The 17,496-nt window shown below is 34.1% G+C and overlaps 1 protein-coding gene across 2 annotated transcripts in view; it reads left to right on the top strand.

Annotated features, from left to right (window-relative positions):
* LOC123524464 (solute carrier organic anion transporter family member 4C1-like) overlaps positions 1–17,496 on the top strand; it is a 112,844-nt gene that overhangs the window by 39,641 nt on the left and 55,707 nt on the right. For both annotated transcript variants that reach the window (XM_045302674.2, XM_045302673.2), the window contains exon 6: positions 10,585–10,706. In XM_045302674.2, the coding sequence (XP_045158609.2) occupies positions 10,585–10,706 (122 nt within the window). The remainder of the gene's footprint in view (positions 1–10,584; positions 10,707–17,496) is intronic.

Below are 17,496 nucleotides of genomic sequence, written 5' to 3'. Positions count from 1 at the left end.
TATTCAGAATATGAAATATTGACACAAAGACTAGAAATACAACTATAAAAATAGCAACAGTCATTGCACTACCACAACTTCCACCACCACTTCAAACTCCACCACCACTACCACCACCACACCACTTCTCCACCACACCACCACCACCACCTCAACCACCTCCACCACCCCCACCGCCTCCACCTTCACTTCCACCACCACCATTGCCTCTAATACCTCCACAACCACCACACCTACACCATTACTGACAATAATTCTGACAGCAAAATATGTCTTAAAAGCGTAAGAATGGCATTTAAATTTTGTAAGAACACAAAGCAGTGTCTTGTTGTATGAAAATAATTTTACATCTGCTTCACAACTGAATAAGTGCCCTTTATGTCACCAGTCATTCTCCAGGCGCGACGCCATGCTGAGACATCAACGTAATAAGCACTGGAGTGACGACGACACTTGGAATTATTCACCATCATTACAAATATTGAACACTTCAAAGATGACGTTTCAACATCCATTTTCTATGGTCGTTTCAGGACCAAGTGGTAGTGGAAAAACTGAATGGACAAGAAAACTGCTATCATCAAATCTTGTTAGACCTCAGCGTATCATATGGTGTTTTGGACAGTGGCAACCTTTGTATGATGAACTTAGGCGTGAAATTCCCGGGGTCGAATTCGTACACGGTATTCCAGACTACTTAAACAATCCCCAATATATAAATGTCAATCAAAGGAACCTGCTGGTCTTTGACGACATGATGACCGAAGCTAAATGCGATCAAAGAATTGCTGATCTCTTTACGAAGGGCAGTCACCACAGGAACATATCTGTCGTATATCTCACCCAAAATTTGTTCCCTCAATGAAAAGCTTGTAGGGATATCGCTTTGAATACGCAGTATCTAGTGCTATTTAATAATCCTATTGACAGATAGCAAGTAGCTACGTTGGCAAGAAGAATTTACCCTTCGTCTAGTAACATCTTTATGAAACGGTTTGAACGAGCGACATCAAGACCGCCTGGTTATTTGGTAATAGACTTAAAATCGAGCACCCTAGAATTACACCGTTTACGTGATAACATTTTCGAGACAAACAATCCAAAAAAGAGAAAACTAACAGATGATGAATATAAACCAGAAGACTATTTTAATGGAGAAGGATACTTATCTGACAAAAATGATGAAAAGGATGAAGTTGAGGAGGAGGAGGATAGTGATGACAATGATGATGATGATGATGATGATAATTATGATGAAATAGAAAATAGGAATAATGAAACCAGCTTTGTAAAGAAACGATCTTTGATCAAGGGACCTCCTGGTAAACGTAGAAAAGTTGAGATTAAAGAAGAGCAGTTACATTGTGAGATATGGGATAAGCGTTTTCAGAATCCTCTCAGACAGTCTATTAAAGAACAATTTAGAGCTAAAGTTAACAACTATACAGAACAAGGGCTCAAATTTGAAGAAGCTTACCGTCGCACTGCAAATGACGAACTGCCACAACTAAGAAAGAGACTGAGACAAAATTATGCCCGATTTCTAATTGACTTTTATGAGCTACAAAACGATCCTACTCAGCAGCAGATTCTACAGTCGGCTAAGCAACTAAGAAGTCAGCACGGCATGACTGTCAAAGAATCTATTCGACAAGCCATTGCATTTAGAAAAGACCTTTTTGTTGATTTGTGGCCCGATCATGAAAGCAAAGAAGAATATTCAATGGACCATAATAAAGAAGGTGATGACGATCAAGAATCGGATGATGAAGAATGAGCGTTGTAAGAAGGATTGGCGTGCTTTACCTTTCAACACGTCGAAATGGGTTCCATTGAAGTATACGATTATAAACAAGAAAAATGGGTACCGTATGTACCGAATCCCGAAAAATGGTATCAACACTTCAAAGATTTGAGGGATGGATACGTAAGACCAGATCATAAAGGTCGTTACATAGTAGGTAGCGGTGCTCATCTTAGAAAAATGGCCGAATTAAAAGAGGAACAAGAAAGGGAAGCAATGAAACAAGAACAAAAAACAGAAGATCTACCCGTAGTAAAACTTGTGACACCCGTAGCTGAAGCGGTTGATATTGCTAGGTCGGAAATAAGACGGTCAAAAAAGCATAGTAAACTGAAGCGACATAGGGATGAAATGTACACAACTATGAGTCATGATTTAGACAGCCCACGACGTAAGAAATATCGCGAAAGCATGACCCAAGATACTATGGATTGGAACACCTATACATTTTAAAATGAATAACTATGAACTCAAGGACATGTTAAAAGAGTACCCTGTGACAATATGTGCTGCGGATCAACTTCAGATACGTAGGTGACAATACGTCATTTCAAATACAGACACGAGCCAGGGATCAGGAAAACATTGGGTGACCTTTTATTTTCCAAAAAGAGGACCTGACGAATTCTTCGATTCACTGGGTAATAGACCAGAGCACTACAAAGTTCATTTTGAGCAAGTGTTAAAGAAGCGTTATTGGATGAACTTTAGTCAGATACAGGATACAGATTTAGATACATGCAGGCTGTATTGCGTATATTACATAATGAACCGATGTTCTGGACGAAAAATGAAGAACATTTTAAAACTGTTCGATGTGCATTGCAAGAAGTTGAATGATGACTTTATTTTGTCTTATTTTAGTTGATACATGTAGTTTGTATTAGTAATACCAGCTTTGGCAATAAAAGATTGAAAAAGCAATATGTCTTTGTTATTTATAACCTATACGTTTTAACTTGAGTTGACAGAAAAGATGAAGCGTTGGTAAGTGTGGTGGTGTACACAAATAAAACAACATATTTGTTTATTTTATTTTATTTCTTCAACATCGTTTCACAAATTGATATCATGCTTTTAAAGAAGCGTCTCTGGCAGTTCTAAATGAAGAATTGCATCAATGATATCTACAGATTTCGTAAGTAAAATAAGATTATGTTTATTATTCTTCTCTTGGACTGGAAACCAGTCGTATTGAAATTCTTGGCCACCACCTCTTATCACATCGTTGACATAAAGCGATATTTCCTCGTTCTCAGGAATATAAGTCATCCAGTCACTTTCACTGATCACCTCAATATTCAAATTCATCTTATGAAAACAAACCATGTCGATCAAAGTGTCTTTAAAAGATATGAAAGTGCTCTTTTGCTTTAACCACTGTTTTATGCATCCGTTGGAAAATGTTTGTGCTGTTATTTTGCCAAGAGCCATTTTATATGGCTCATAGTCCAACATGTAATATAACGGTATGTACGGTCTTTCTACACAGTCAGAAAATATTTTTCCACAGAGATCCAATGGTAACACATCCATCATTTATACTATTTAAAACTGCCTCTCTAGCCTGTCTTTCATACAAATTTCGTGTAATTGATCAACACAATTCAGCAACAAGTTGAAGTCAGACACGCTTTAAAATGCTCTTATCTACCAATTTCGGTTTGCATGATGATCACACAACATTGTTAATACATCTATGTTGATATTTTCGGGTCCTTCAGGTTCTGTACTGATGTTCGAGGGGCAATAGGAATTTGGTTGCAAACTATGTTCGCACCACTTGAGTTCTATTTTCGGATGCTATTGACTCATATATTGTCGGAGCATATATACCCATGCAGAGTAATTCATATCAAACTCAATTCTTGTTTTGTTATGTCCTTGTACTTAACATAGAGACACCCCTTCGCTTCCAGAAGGTCGCGTAATGCGCACTCTATATCCACAAAAATATGACCGTTAGGCAGACTGTCCCACATGTCCCTATATGGATCATCAGTGTGGATGATGGAGAAGTCTACATTTAAATTTGTCCTGTTTCTTATATAGGCTGTAAATAATTCTACAAAAGTGTCTGTGGAAATCCCAAGATGCACTTTACTGAAATGCGCTTCATAAATCCATACTTTGTGATGTACTGGACACACTGCCTTTAGGTCAGCAGCGAAAGAATTCACCATATTCTTGAATACTCCCGAGCTATTTTCCATGATTTGAGTTCTGAGGTCAGAATGATTTTGTCTGATGAAAGCGCTGTTATATACTTTTCATTTGTGGTAATTTTAGTAACAATGGTCATTCCTATTCATTCTGATTGGCCGGTTAAAAATAGCGTTCCAGTTTGGAACACCTTTGAACAAAACAAATGACTGACAAGTTTAAACAAGTAAGCTAGCCTTTCTTTGAGGAATAAATCATTTGAACCAATCAGAATGCGTCATATCGCTAGCCAGTCAGAGCAATGCTATAAGCTGTACTGACTAATCAGAACTTTGCTTTGGCTCCATTTATTATATTTCTCCCTGTATATTCATTTTGGATATCAAAGTGTAAGGATCAGGTAAGCTTACTTTGGTGTATTTCTCGCATGAGTGATTTAACTTCCGGTTTAAGTTTATTGCCTTATAGCACTCATCGAGGACTTTCTTTAGATACCCTACACGCCTAGCTTTAGTTCAATTATGAAGGAGTTAGCCGAGTTTTAACGCTTGGGTGATTTTGGCTCATTATTCGGTCCATTTTGGAAATACGATTATCAAAGTGTACATTTTCCGAATCTTCTTGACGAGACTTTTCCTACGATACCTCACTTGACCAGGTTCGAGTCTAGGAACGAGCAGAAAATGTGAATTTTACGCGTGATTGATTCACTTCCGGTTTGAGTGTACCAACTTATAGTACTCATCGAGACCTTCGGTTAGATACCCAACATGACTAGGTTATCTTTAATAATAAAGGCGTGAAGCCGGGTGTTTCCGGATAAATGATTCCTGTTTTAACCACAATATCTGGAAAACGAATAGAGATAGACTCATAATGGTACATATTTTCCGAACCTACTCGAAAAGATCTTTCTAAAGGTTTCGGTCCCGAGCCTGTACGATGACTTTGAAATTTAATGACTTCATTTACGTTTGGCACCTAGGTTATGGTAAAGTGTACCCCATAGGCTTTTCAAAAATGTCAGATACCCAAAATGTAAAAATGGACCCTAAAATGCCATATTTCATTTAATGAAATGTTAATTACATATGGCATAAGCTGTTAAAATTTGTATATTTAAAAAGTGACTTATTTATCTTCTCATTTTATGTATAAAAGACCAAAATAGGCCAGATTTCAAGCATTAAACGCAACAGTAAAAAGAAATGACAAAAAATATATAGAAATAGTAACTTGGTTCACAAATATCTTTATAACGCATTAAAAACGGACCATTGACCAATGGGGACAACAACTTCTTTTCATCTTTTGTCCGAAAAAGTTCATCTCTCGGTCACGATATAAAAGGGTCATTAAATTTCAATGGGACAAAGGTATCTTTTCATCTTTTATTGGAAAAAGTAAATCTCTGGATGACGGCACAAAAGGGTCATTAAATTTCAATGGGACAAAGAATTCTTTTCATCTTTTGTAAACCACAGCAGCTGTGCGTGATTTTGAGTAATGAGCATCAATAATTAAAACTATTTTTAGTAACGAGGACAAAGGACTTTTGTTGAAAATAGTTCCGCTAGGTATTGTTTGCCTAGACAGAGCGGCGCTCGTACTTTATGGTCAATAGTTTTGAATAGACAAAGAATCTTTTCATCTAGGGTTAAGGGAATATTCAGTTTGAATGGGACAAAGACTTTTTGATGGATATTAATGGTGCAGGTGAATAGTGGAATTAAAGAAAAGATGATCATGAGTGACGCACGCGTGATGTTTACTAAAATTAGAGTTGAGCATGCGCATTTAGAACTAATATATTTGCCACTAGAGTCATTTAGTTACAGTAGTTTGATGAGAGAACATATATGAAAAGCAAGTTTCTACTTTATTTCATTCATGCATTTTATTTAAAGAAGACTCGTTTCAATTAATCAATATTGTGTAAGTATATAATTCTTTCCATTAAAGAAGTAGAATAACTATTTTGTTAAGTGTTTTATGTCAGTAATGGAAAAATCTATATAATTAATTATTGATAATGTAGCATTTAAACTGATTTTCTGGTATATTTTTCTTTCACTCCACGTTATCTCCCCGTCTAGGGCTGAGTACCTGACCCTCAATGTGCGCGATCACGCCCTAGATAGGTATGTAAGTCAGCTCTACATACTTCAGGGAGACATAAATAGCAGGGTGAGGTCGTTCCTAAAGTGGCAGGGGCCAGTTTCGCATTTGGCCCGGGTACGTTTTTTAAATAAAATAGACAGATGCACTTTAAAGGCATTTATATTCAACTGGTTATTTATGATGTTTTAGAGCTGAGGATTCCTGCGTACGAGTAGTTATTGTGTAAAGTAAATATACTTGAATCGATTTTCCTAGTTCCGTGTAGACGGCCGGGTCTAAAGTGTAACCTTAGGTAACAGAATTCAGACGAAATGGAAACAGTCATTCATCCATCCAGATTCAGCTCAAAATAGCGGAAAAAGTAAACGGTTATGAGACACTTTTCTTCCCACTATTATTTTCGTCTGGCCACATGCTTTAAAAATATGCATGGTTTTAGGTCAGTCATTTGCAGATAATACGGTACAGGTCGCGCAAGGTGTGCATTTTGGGCCATTTTTGCCTCAAAATTTAGTGTCCTGAAACCTGCGTTTTACTCGTTTTTATCACAGAAGCAACATAATCGGCAGGCTGAAAATGTCACACAATGAAGTGCTAAGTCTATGCAATACATTCGCTCAACACTTGCCTTAAATATATATCAAAATTGGATTTTTCATGATTTTTTTCGCACTGGTATCAGCGCAGATTTGTGGAATTTTCAAATTAACTGTCCCTTGCCCCCTAAACATTTCTCATAAATACGTCATTCTAAAATTAGAATTCAAAATGGCCGCCGCGCATGTGCAGTGAATTCACTTCTTATATGCAAATGAGTTACTATATATAGTAACTACTAGTAGGTCATCCAAGATGGCGCCCGTTTGTTTACACACAAACCAATGCCTATACTACTATATGGTATGCAGGAAAAAGATTCTATCACTGGAAGTAACTGTAGATTGGAATACCCTGCTCTCGGGAAACTCTTTACGCGGTAACTCGGCAGAGCCTCTTTACCGCCTAAACAGTTACCCTCGAAACCGGAAATTCCCATCTTCACCTACAACCAGTGAAAGAATCTCATAAAATTTTCGACAATTTCAAGTATAAAAAATCACATGCATTACTTCATAATATATTATGTTAAGTTTATATCTAAATTATACATAGTTATTTAAAGGGACAGGCCTCCAGATCGTTCGACAACAAAAAAAGAAGTTTTTTTTAGATATCTGGAATAAATACTATATTTCTTAAGAAGGCTTTAAAACTTAATTACCGACAAACTATATGTTACGGAAACACGTGAGAATTTGCTGCTTTTACTACTTATTACGATAAAAATCGAAAAGCGTTTGTAACGCTTTACTCCAGGTAAACTGTCTCGATTATAAATATCTATACTTTGAAGTCATATTTCACTAATTCCGCTATAGCGCTATTGGTCACGACGATGGGAAAATGTCTTTATTGCCGCGGCGGTCCGGGGTTCGATTCCCGATGCGGATTGTGAAATATTTTAGAAACAAAAACTCATATTTCAATGTTCATAATATGACCAAACTTCAATTTGGAAGAAAGATTGCCAAATCTGGAGGTCAGTGCCTTTAAACTTATCTTTACATTTTTGATTTTATATTATTCAAATGATAAATATGTATTCAAACAAATAATGATGATATTTGAGAAAAAGCGGACTTCTTTTACTGAAATAAATAAATAAATAAATAAATAAATAATAGAAAGTGTAATTTATACTGAGCTATATTTTCAATTTCGACTTTTTTAAATCTCTGGACAGGAATGGTTTCATTCCCCAACTGGTAGGGGTAACTTCGTACACCTGACCAGTGCTTGATTAATTCATAGTGAAGCACAGATTATCAGGTTTTTGTAAAAGTTTACATACGTCATATACTGTATAGGTTGCGCATAGCGACATATCAATAAAGGCCTAACTAAGGAACCATTATGAGTACTCTTGCCCATCGTGGTATGAAGGCTTGACCAAACATTTGAAGAGAAAATTACAAATTACACAGAATAAGGTTGTAAAGTTTATTCAGAATTTAAGTCCAAGAACTTCGGTGACAGCAGTTAAATGTATTGAATATAGAAAGTAGAGTAAAATATTTTTTTAATGTCCGTCGTACCTATGTGCTAATTTTGTATGTAGTAATGATGTTAGAACACATTAAACAATTATTCTTTTATATTGGTATCAAGGACTAAAATGCTTGACCAGATAGTATTAAATCTGTTAAGAATTTTGTTCAATATGAAAGAGCAGTAAAAATTATTTAATGGATAACTTTATCAGGGAAATTGAAAATATTTATATCTATTAATGAAGGAGTTACTTTGATCTAGCATTAAGTCTGTGATAGTAATTTGTGTGCATTGTCTTTTAGTGAATAGCATACTTTTACATAATTCCTTTTTCAACCTAAGTCTTGACCAAAACTTTATTTTTTTATGCTTTCACTGTTTTCTGATTTAAGTTCCGTGGACCCCATTGGAAATAAGGTTTTAGCTTAATGGGCTATCCATAGTTGCACAATACATCGTTCATTTCATATAATATTATGTCCGTGTCAAAGTGTGTTCTTTTATAGTTTTATGAGTAGTCATAATCGTAAACAGTATATTAATTTTATATAAATATGTGATATTATTTTGTTTTATTTTGTAATGTGCTTTGTCCTAGAAGAATAAATAAATAAGTGTCCAAATTTTACCATATGGACTTACAAGTTACTATGATTACATAGTGATATCAGTATTATACAAGAATAAATGTCACTGACAAATCTCTTTCATTTTTAAACGTTGACATAATTAACCCCATCCACCTTTTAAATGGAAAAACCGTATTTCAATCTACAAAAAATCAGTTAAGATTTTAAAAATATTTTGCCGTTTTATTGTCATACAAAAAGGCTTCAAAATGGAAAGAAAAAACGTTTGGATCACCATGCATCTAAGAGATATATTTTGGGAAAAACGAATTAAACCTGGTGAATTTTGATATTTTTAGTTCTTTTTGTTTTAATTTATACTTCCTAGATTATATAACGTGTTGTGTTGAAAACTTTTATTTCAATTGTGGCTTATCATTATATATATCAATATAAGTATATTACCATTATATAACCATTTACGGCACGACATTGCAATTTACTGTACATTGTATACATAATCAGAATAATAAGGAAAGTTAGGTTTTGAGGTCAGCGATGTTTTGTATCTTTATGTCTGTTATTTAGGTAATGTGTACAAATCAGTTTTACAAATCACATTCTATTCGCCGAAATCCCAGTAACTTTAAGTGAGATACTAATGTTTTATAAAGTACCACCATTTTTGTAATTTTACAAAATGTCATAAATGCTTTAACAGTGTAAGAAGAACATGCCCTATAAAATTAAAACGAGTTCGGTGACCTGTGCTTTTTCTTCTCTTGTTTGTCTTAAAAACCAATGTTCTTCAAGCTCACAGAGTATGAAAACATTCTTAACGGTAGAAAAAACACGATCCTACATCCTTAATTAGGCCTATACAACAATTATTTTTTCTGACGTCACAATTATTACGTCATAGCGTCAAACGGCATAGCGGCGCGCTTGAAAAGAAACCAACGGAAAACAGGCAAATATTTAATGGATGTCGTCAAGGATGTACTTTAGAATCCTTGGTAACGTGTTAGAATCAAAATAATAGATCTCTTTTAGTGATTTGGTCTTGGATAAAATAATTGTTTTGTCGTTCAGATGCGTATTATTATATCACTCGGGCTGCGCCCTTGTGATATAATTCCTTCGCATCTGAACTCCAAACGATGACTTTATTCAGCGACAAATTACAAAATGAGATATATATTTCTTGAAAAATAATTTTTCAACCTATATAAGATAATTACACAAATTCAATGTCAACGTTGAAACAATGTGAAATCAAATTTAAAATCAACGTTGAATAATGGTTGGAGCTTTAACGTTGCTTCAACCTTCAAAATCAAATACTGTGTGCGTATTATTAAAACCTATATGGTAAGTATGTTAGTAAATTTAGTTGAAGGATAGCACAAGACACAGAACACGAATCAAGTCCAGGAGCTTGACTGATTCTTCGCGGTGACACGTTGAAAACACTCGTACACGTGACTCTTATCCAAATGTTAGTAATTTTTACTGGTGGAATACGACCGTTTAGCTCTCATTATATGTAATTAGCCTACACATGTCGAAACGAATACGAACAAACTTTTTACTACTTTAGATATTACCTTCCATGCAAGATTATATTATATTTAGCGTATATTCAGCATGCGACCGTGTGTGTTTACGAACAGAAAAATAAATAAAAAATTATTTTTATTATTTCTATATTGCAGTTACATTCCTTTTGATCCCTTGTTTTTAATCTATGCTTTTTATATAAATAACTTAAAATTTAATTTAATGTATTTACTTGAGATGTTTTATGTTTTATAGCAGCCTTTTATTCAATTTCAGATGGGAGTTAACTCCGACTGATCCCCGATGGGTTGGTGCTTGGTGGGTTGGATTCTTTATATCCTCAGTCCTCATGTTCATATTTGCTTTGCCTTTTATTCTGTTTGGTGCTGAACTTCCGAGTAAGTGTGTGTTTTTCTTTCTGGATAGTTTTAAGTAATAAATGCAAATATTGAAATTCTGACTCATTTTTGTGTACAATCAGTGTACACCTTACTGTAAACAAACCATCAACTGCAATTCGTTTTCCAGCCTTTTCTGTATTTTATTGCACTACAAAAGGTAAATAACTCTCTACTGTAATGACCATTTAAGGTGGAATGCGCCTAGTTTGAAGTTCTTGGGTTCCGTTTCGAAATTTTGTTTAATATAAAATTCAGCATATTCCTCATAGAATGCGTATTTTACTTTTTTGATATTTCTGTATCTTTTTCCTCTACAAACCTTCAAACACGACCATTGACGTCCATTTTTCGATGAACCATGATTTCACGTCCGTCAGACTGTTTTCTTAAATCGTTCTGTTCAGTCAACAAGTATCGATTTGCTTGTTTCTCATCATAATTTCATTTTAAAATGTCTTTGAAATGGTGTATAATTTGTGGAGATCATTTTAACGTTGAAGTCGATATTTATGTTAAAGTGATATCAGAGCGACAAATATGACGTGTAGTTTTGAATAAAATGTTTGCGTTAATCTTGTCTCATATGTAAAACCCAAACGATAGAATTTGACAAAAAACTAACATGATCATGAAAACTTTATTTTCTGTCGATTGAAGGAATAAAATTATGGGGTCACCGAATTCATTTTCGCGTAATATTACGTTACGCTATCCCTACCCCCCAAGCGCAATTGAGTATTTTTTCATGTATCTCCTCCTTTTAGGACAAACTCTACTATTTTATTTTTCCTAGTAAAATTAAATCAAAATAGCCTTTAAAACTCTGTTACATTAGCGAAATAATGTCTGTGTAGAACTCAGATTTTAATGTTTATATTATATTTGATATATGAGAATGCGACAAAATCAACACCCCGTTACCCTTTGCGCTAAATAACATTACTCTACTCCTACCCCAGATATAAAATGCGTTATTAAATGGATTTTCTGATTCTCAGGATCAAGACAAACTCATCTTAAACTATTTAAGTAGAATTTAATCATAAGAGGCCTTTACAACTATTAATGAGTTCATTCAACGTTACAAGTGAAATGATTTATCTCGCAAGTTAATGATAATATATGAAAACTCATGTATCGATGCACATTAAATTGTTAACATTTACAAAAATGAAAAAAAAGCCCGACAGGATATAGTGAAAATCCTTTATTTGAATTATCTCAACCTTTTAATGTTAACAAGTACCAGTATAGAATTCCATCACATGCCGCTATTTCCGTGACGTATTATCTTTGCGTAAAAATTGTTACATAAAGAATTTTATGCATCTAATAGAACTGAGGCAAACAAATATAGGCCTACATTATAAATATATGCCATAAATATCTTATTAGTTAATATAGGTGTATTCTTAATGAAGCAGATTCGAACAACAACCAGTCTTCAGAAAATAATACTGGGGTAAACAGAATCTGGGCAACCTCGGCACAGAACGAAAAAAAGTAAAACGTAGGTGAAAATGAGAAATATTCATTTTAACATAACACGTAACGCGGAAAAAAGTGTTAATACAACTTTTTAAAATTTTGAAAGCCTTTATGCAATTGTAACATCATGTTCGAGTAAACATTATTTTATCTAACTTTATTACAAATTTTACGTTTTGGAAATATTTCGATTGTTTGGAGAGTAGTCGGACACACCGATTTCGAATAAAGTGAATCCTCTTCATAACCGCGGGAAAACAGCATATTTATTGTAAGGAGGCTGTTGTTCTGAAAAGGTTAATTTATTTAGCAACTTGGCTAGACAGAAACACCATCCTTTGCAAAGAGGTTTTAGCTCTCCGGAGATGTGTGTACAAATGTTATCCTTGTATTCATAGACACATAATAGAAACATATTCCAAACATAATACTGTTTCCTAATATTAGAAACATAAGAAATACGAGTAAAGAAAACATTCCATGACATAAAAAAGAAAGAATTTTTTTTTAGCTCTGTTTTTCTACGTTACTGCGGGCAGTTAACCTAACAAGTGTTCCTGTATTCTGTATTCCCAACAAATAACTTCTGTCTTCACCACATAAGACATTGTCGGCTTTTAAATTGATGTGGACAATGAACTGTGAATGTGCTCTAAATCCTGGGGGTCTTCTCAAAACATACTTGTCTTTCATTCACTGTATGTCATTCAAGTATAATATAAACAGACTGAATGAAACATAGTTGTGTTGGTTATGTTCTATGCTTGTATAGGAAGTAATTAAATTTGGGACAATTTAAATGAATGTTAATATAGGAATGTTCTCATAAGACATTAGAAGAGAAGCATGAGTAAAGTGTTTGTATACATGTACTTAGAATAAGATTTCTACTTAAAAAATATAGTAATTCTACAAAAGTTCCATAAACTATGTTTCCCGTTTCATTTGAAACAGTTATTTTCTGCCCTCGTCATATGTATAGTACTGCAAATCAGCTGAAATTACTTGCATATTTCGAGGGGTAACTGGTCTATGTGTTGCAACAATAACATTTATATATCAAAATGTTCGTCAGGGTCTGTACTTTCTAGAACTGCTATTCATTTGGTTCCATCTGGATGCAAAGTCAGAGAAATCCAAGATGGCCACAGTTAGGGGATGTTAATATTCATTACTTTCCCTTTCCATGATTTGATTCAAAAAGGCATATATCATCTTTTATGGTAGAAATAATACCACTAATGCGATATAAGTGTACTTTGATTCTATTTATCATTGTTTTTTACGTTTTCTTATTTAAAATATGCAAAATTAAGCTCAAAATTAGGGGTTAGGGTTAGCATTTTCATATGTAGGATAACAAAGGACACAAAAAAATGTTGATTTCAAGCCGAAATTGTTGTTCCGAGTATTTTTATTTAGATCTTTCATCAAATAAAAGAACAACCAGTGTGTTAGAATTAAGCTGTAGGGTTTCAAGGGTGGGTGGGGTAATTCTAATGCATTTCAGATGCACCTTGTATAGTGTTAGGTTCTACAGTTATTACGTTATATTATAAATGAAAAAGCAATAATATCTGATTGATACATTTACTCAGTATACAGTAACAAAGTATTTAACTTAACGCCAAGTCAAAATTTCAATATATTAACCAAAATATGGTCCGAATTGGCTGCCAAAATTGCATCCAGAATGGCAGCCAAAATGGTGATCGAAATAGGGATCAAAATGTTGTATATTTTACTCTAAACTGATAGCTGTGTGCTTTCACATCAGTATTTACTAAATACAAAAAAACTTCTGTAGACGTTTTACTAAAATCATCATTCAAAGCAGATAAAATGATGAATTACTTAGTAAGCTAATAAATGTATCAGCCGCTAGTATACATTGTACGTTTACACTAACTAGTCATTATATGCTTTTACATTTTACAAAAAAAACCCCCTGTATTCCATGAAATGTCACATTATTATGACATAGTAATATATTCTCAATTTCCTAAAAGACAGCTACTATATTATTTCTTCATTAGTAAGAGTGTACACATGTATACATTTTAATGAAAAAATTGTCTTTAGAGTTTATCTGCTGATGCAGTGGACCACACATATCCTTCAGTATATATGAAAATATAAATTTATATACATGCACAAGAAATTTACAAGGTGTTAGTATATATTCCAAGTATCAGTACTATATAAATAGAAAATCGGGATCGATCCTTCTACGATAACATGCGATATACCAAATGAGATATATACTATCGAATTAAAAAAGTGTGTACTTCCGGCACGTGCACAGAGCGTCTGACTTTGGATTTTTTGGAAGAATACGCCTTTTCCTTGTGCTTATAAGGGTCCACATAATTTGTCCAAACTACAACTACAAATATGGATATATTGTATATATACACGTAGTGTGCACTTGTACATAAAAGTACACAGTGAGCACAGTTCATATAGCTCAAAATAAATATACATCTCCGGAGGGTGCGCATATCCAACAGGCGGAAATTAACTGTAACTCAATATAACATGGGCGGTGTTTTTTTATTCAAAAATGTACATTTAAACTGATGGGGAATCGATCCTTTACGTAGCAATGAAAATCTGGACCGATCCCTTCACGGTAACGTGCGATATACCGAATGATCTTTTACTATCGAATTAAAATATCATGTCCTTCCGTGCTGTCATTAGACAGTTATTTTCAAATGTTATAGGATGAGTTGAAGTCGGACTCATTCCGGATTGAGGTAGTGCCCTATTTCATATTTTTAGAACTGTTACATCATATTATATGCATATACATTCATACATTATGTGTGATAACAAAGTCAAAATCTTTATGTACATATATAGCTAAGTTCTTGTTAATATTAACATTGTCGGAAGTCATTTATTCAATAAATCTTGGCGTACTTAGTATTGACCGGATATATTTCTTTATATATTTTTTCCTGAAATCATTAAATGCGAGCATTCTTAAACAAAATTAAACTCATCCTTTAGGTATTGCAATAGTGACTCAGTTTAAGGAATTGGATAGGTTTATGCCACCTGCCAGCTTTAAATATTTAGTCTATGTAATAAACCCTTAGCCTACTAAATGCATTTCTAATCTTTCTGCAAAGATACGATATAAAGTGCCAATGACAGCCTTGGGTGCGATCAATAACCAGTTTAAGCTCGACTTTTCGAAGAAGTTGAGCTACATGTATTGTACTCGCCCCGGTGCCGGCGTCGGCGTTGGTTTAAGTTTTTGATAAAGTCCAATATCTCTGTTACTATCAAAGCTATTAACTAGAAACTTTAAATAGTTATTCATTATCAACGTCTACACCAGGAGAAACAATCCCCTATAACTCTTATTTGAATTTTGACAGAGTTATGCCCCTTTTTAACTTAGATTCTTTTGGTTAACGTTTTTGATAAAGTCAAATATCTCTGTTACTATCAAAGCTTTGGACTTGAAACTTAAATAGTTATTTACTATCAAAGATAAAAGGTAAGAGCAGATTTTTCGGAAGCACAGAGCATCCCAAACACAGCCAAAGAACCATGCATCGTAAAGTAAACAAAAAGATACTGTAACGGAAAAATATTGTAGACGGGTTGCTTCAAAAACCAAACAAGTACATTTTAATTATAACTATGCAAAATACAGAAAAGGCGGAGGGGTAAGGGATAGATACAATGTCGGGGGAAAGTGGAGCAAGGATGAATATTCAAAAGGGAAAGCCACATTCCTTAAACGCAGTAACCCAACAATGCAAACCACAGCAGTGCACATCCAAGTACAAAAGACAAACACACACAACTTACAAACACACAAGTACGAAAAACAACAACGTTGGCAATGCCCAAGACACACATTTACGCACGCACTTACACACAAACAAGCAGGCCAAAATAATGGTGGGTACAATAACTCACTCCTAGTAAAATGGGAGGGGTGCAAATGCAAGGTGGGTGCAAATGCAAAGTCTACGCTAGGAGAAACATTACCCACAACTTTTATTTGACTTTTGACAGAGTTATGCCCTCTTGTTAACAGTTTAGTTTTGCTAATGAAGTCCCGGTTAATGGTGTATAATTTACTACAAATGTACACAATGTATAAATGTGAAATGAGTCGTATTCAAAAAAGAAGCATGTCAATATTAAATAAGTATTTTGAAGTTGGGGTCATGCTGAACAAAATGTTTACGAATATATACTTCTTGACATATTATCATTAAATTAATAATAAATGCCACTGTATTCCAGCATACATTGTTTTATTGATCCAATTCTATAATGTATCAAATATCATATCTGTTTTCTGGCATAAACAAGGTGGTAACTTTCTATTCGTTATCCGAGCTCATTGTCATTACCTATATTCAGTGCGAACATAGCGATCGCATATACTAAAAGCGACTGTCCAGGTTAGACGTAACTATTGTAAGTAATTCAAACGTTCTACGCGCTTCGCATGTCAACAAAAATGTTACAAAAACTGTATGACCGAAGTACACAAAAATTGCGAATCATAATTATATTGCATTGCACTAAACACAAAATGTAGCTTTTGACAGCAAATTGCTACATTATTTTTGAACAGCCCTCGTAGAGATTTGATTGTTCTCCAGCACTAAAATGTTTATAACTTAACAGGAACCTACTGTAAGAACTTAGTTTTAGAAAGGTACACATTTTTTTCTAATGATATTCGCTTTTTGTGAAATATTATGATCATTTTATGCTGAATTTACAGCCAATGTCACTAATGAGGCTGAAATGATAATTGTTAATAAAAAGAAAAAGAAATGTTTCAGAAATTTTGAATTGTTAACACAGTTTAATATATAAAGAGTCATCTTTGAAATTTACACCAACCCCAAACTTGTGAAACAAAAGTTATGGCACACTGAAGAGAGTGTCCACTGCTGTAATACATGTAATTACTATTTGAACTATAAAAGCAAGTAACGTAAGTATCGGTACATACGTTACTGAGAAAACGCTGAAATACAAAGGATTGCCATTTTGTTTGGTTTGGTTTGGTTTGGTTTGGGTTTAACGCCGTTTTTCAGCAGTATTTCAGTCCATTTTGTTTGTATATTAATGCTATAGATAACAGATTTTGTGCTGAATATATTCGCGAAATATGCAGACAAATAAGGATATACATTAGAAACATTTTGCCAACAATCAAGGACGAAATGAAGAATATGTTGGTATATTTAAACTAAAAGTGGTGGCCAGATATTCATGAGGAAATTTTGTTATACTTCTATATTCATACAGTGCA

Source organism: Mercenaria mercenaria, chromosome 3 (genome assembly GCF_021730395.1).
Source record: "Mercenaria mercenaria strain notata chromosome 3, MADL_Memer_1, whole genome shotgun sequence".
In the NCBI taxonomy this organism is placed as follows: domain Eukaryota; kingdom Metazoa; phylum Mollusca; class Bivalvia; order Venerida; family Veneridae; genus Mercenaria; species Mercenaria mercenaria.
The sequence above is the reverse complement of the archived record's forward strand: the minus strand, read 5'-3'. Positions and strand labels throughout refer to the sequence as shown.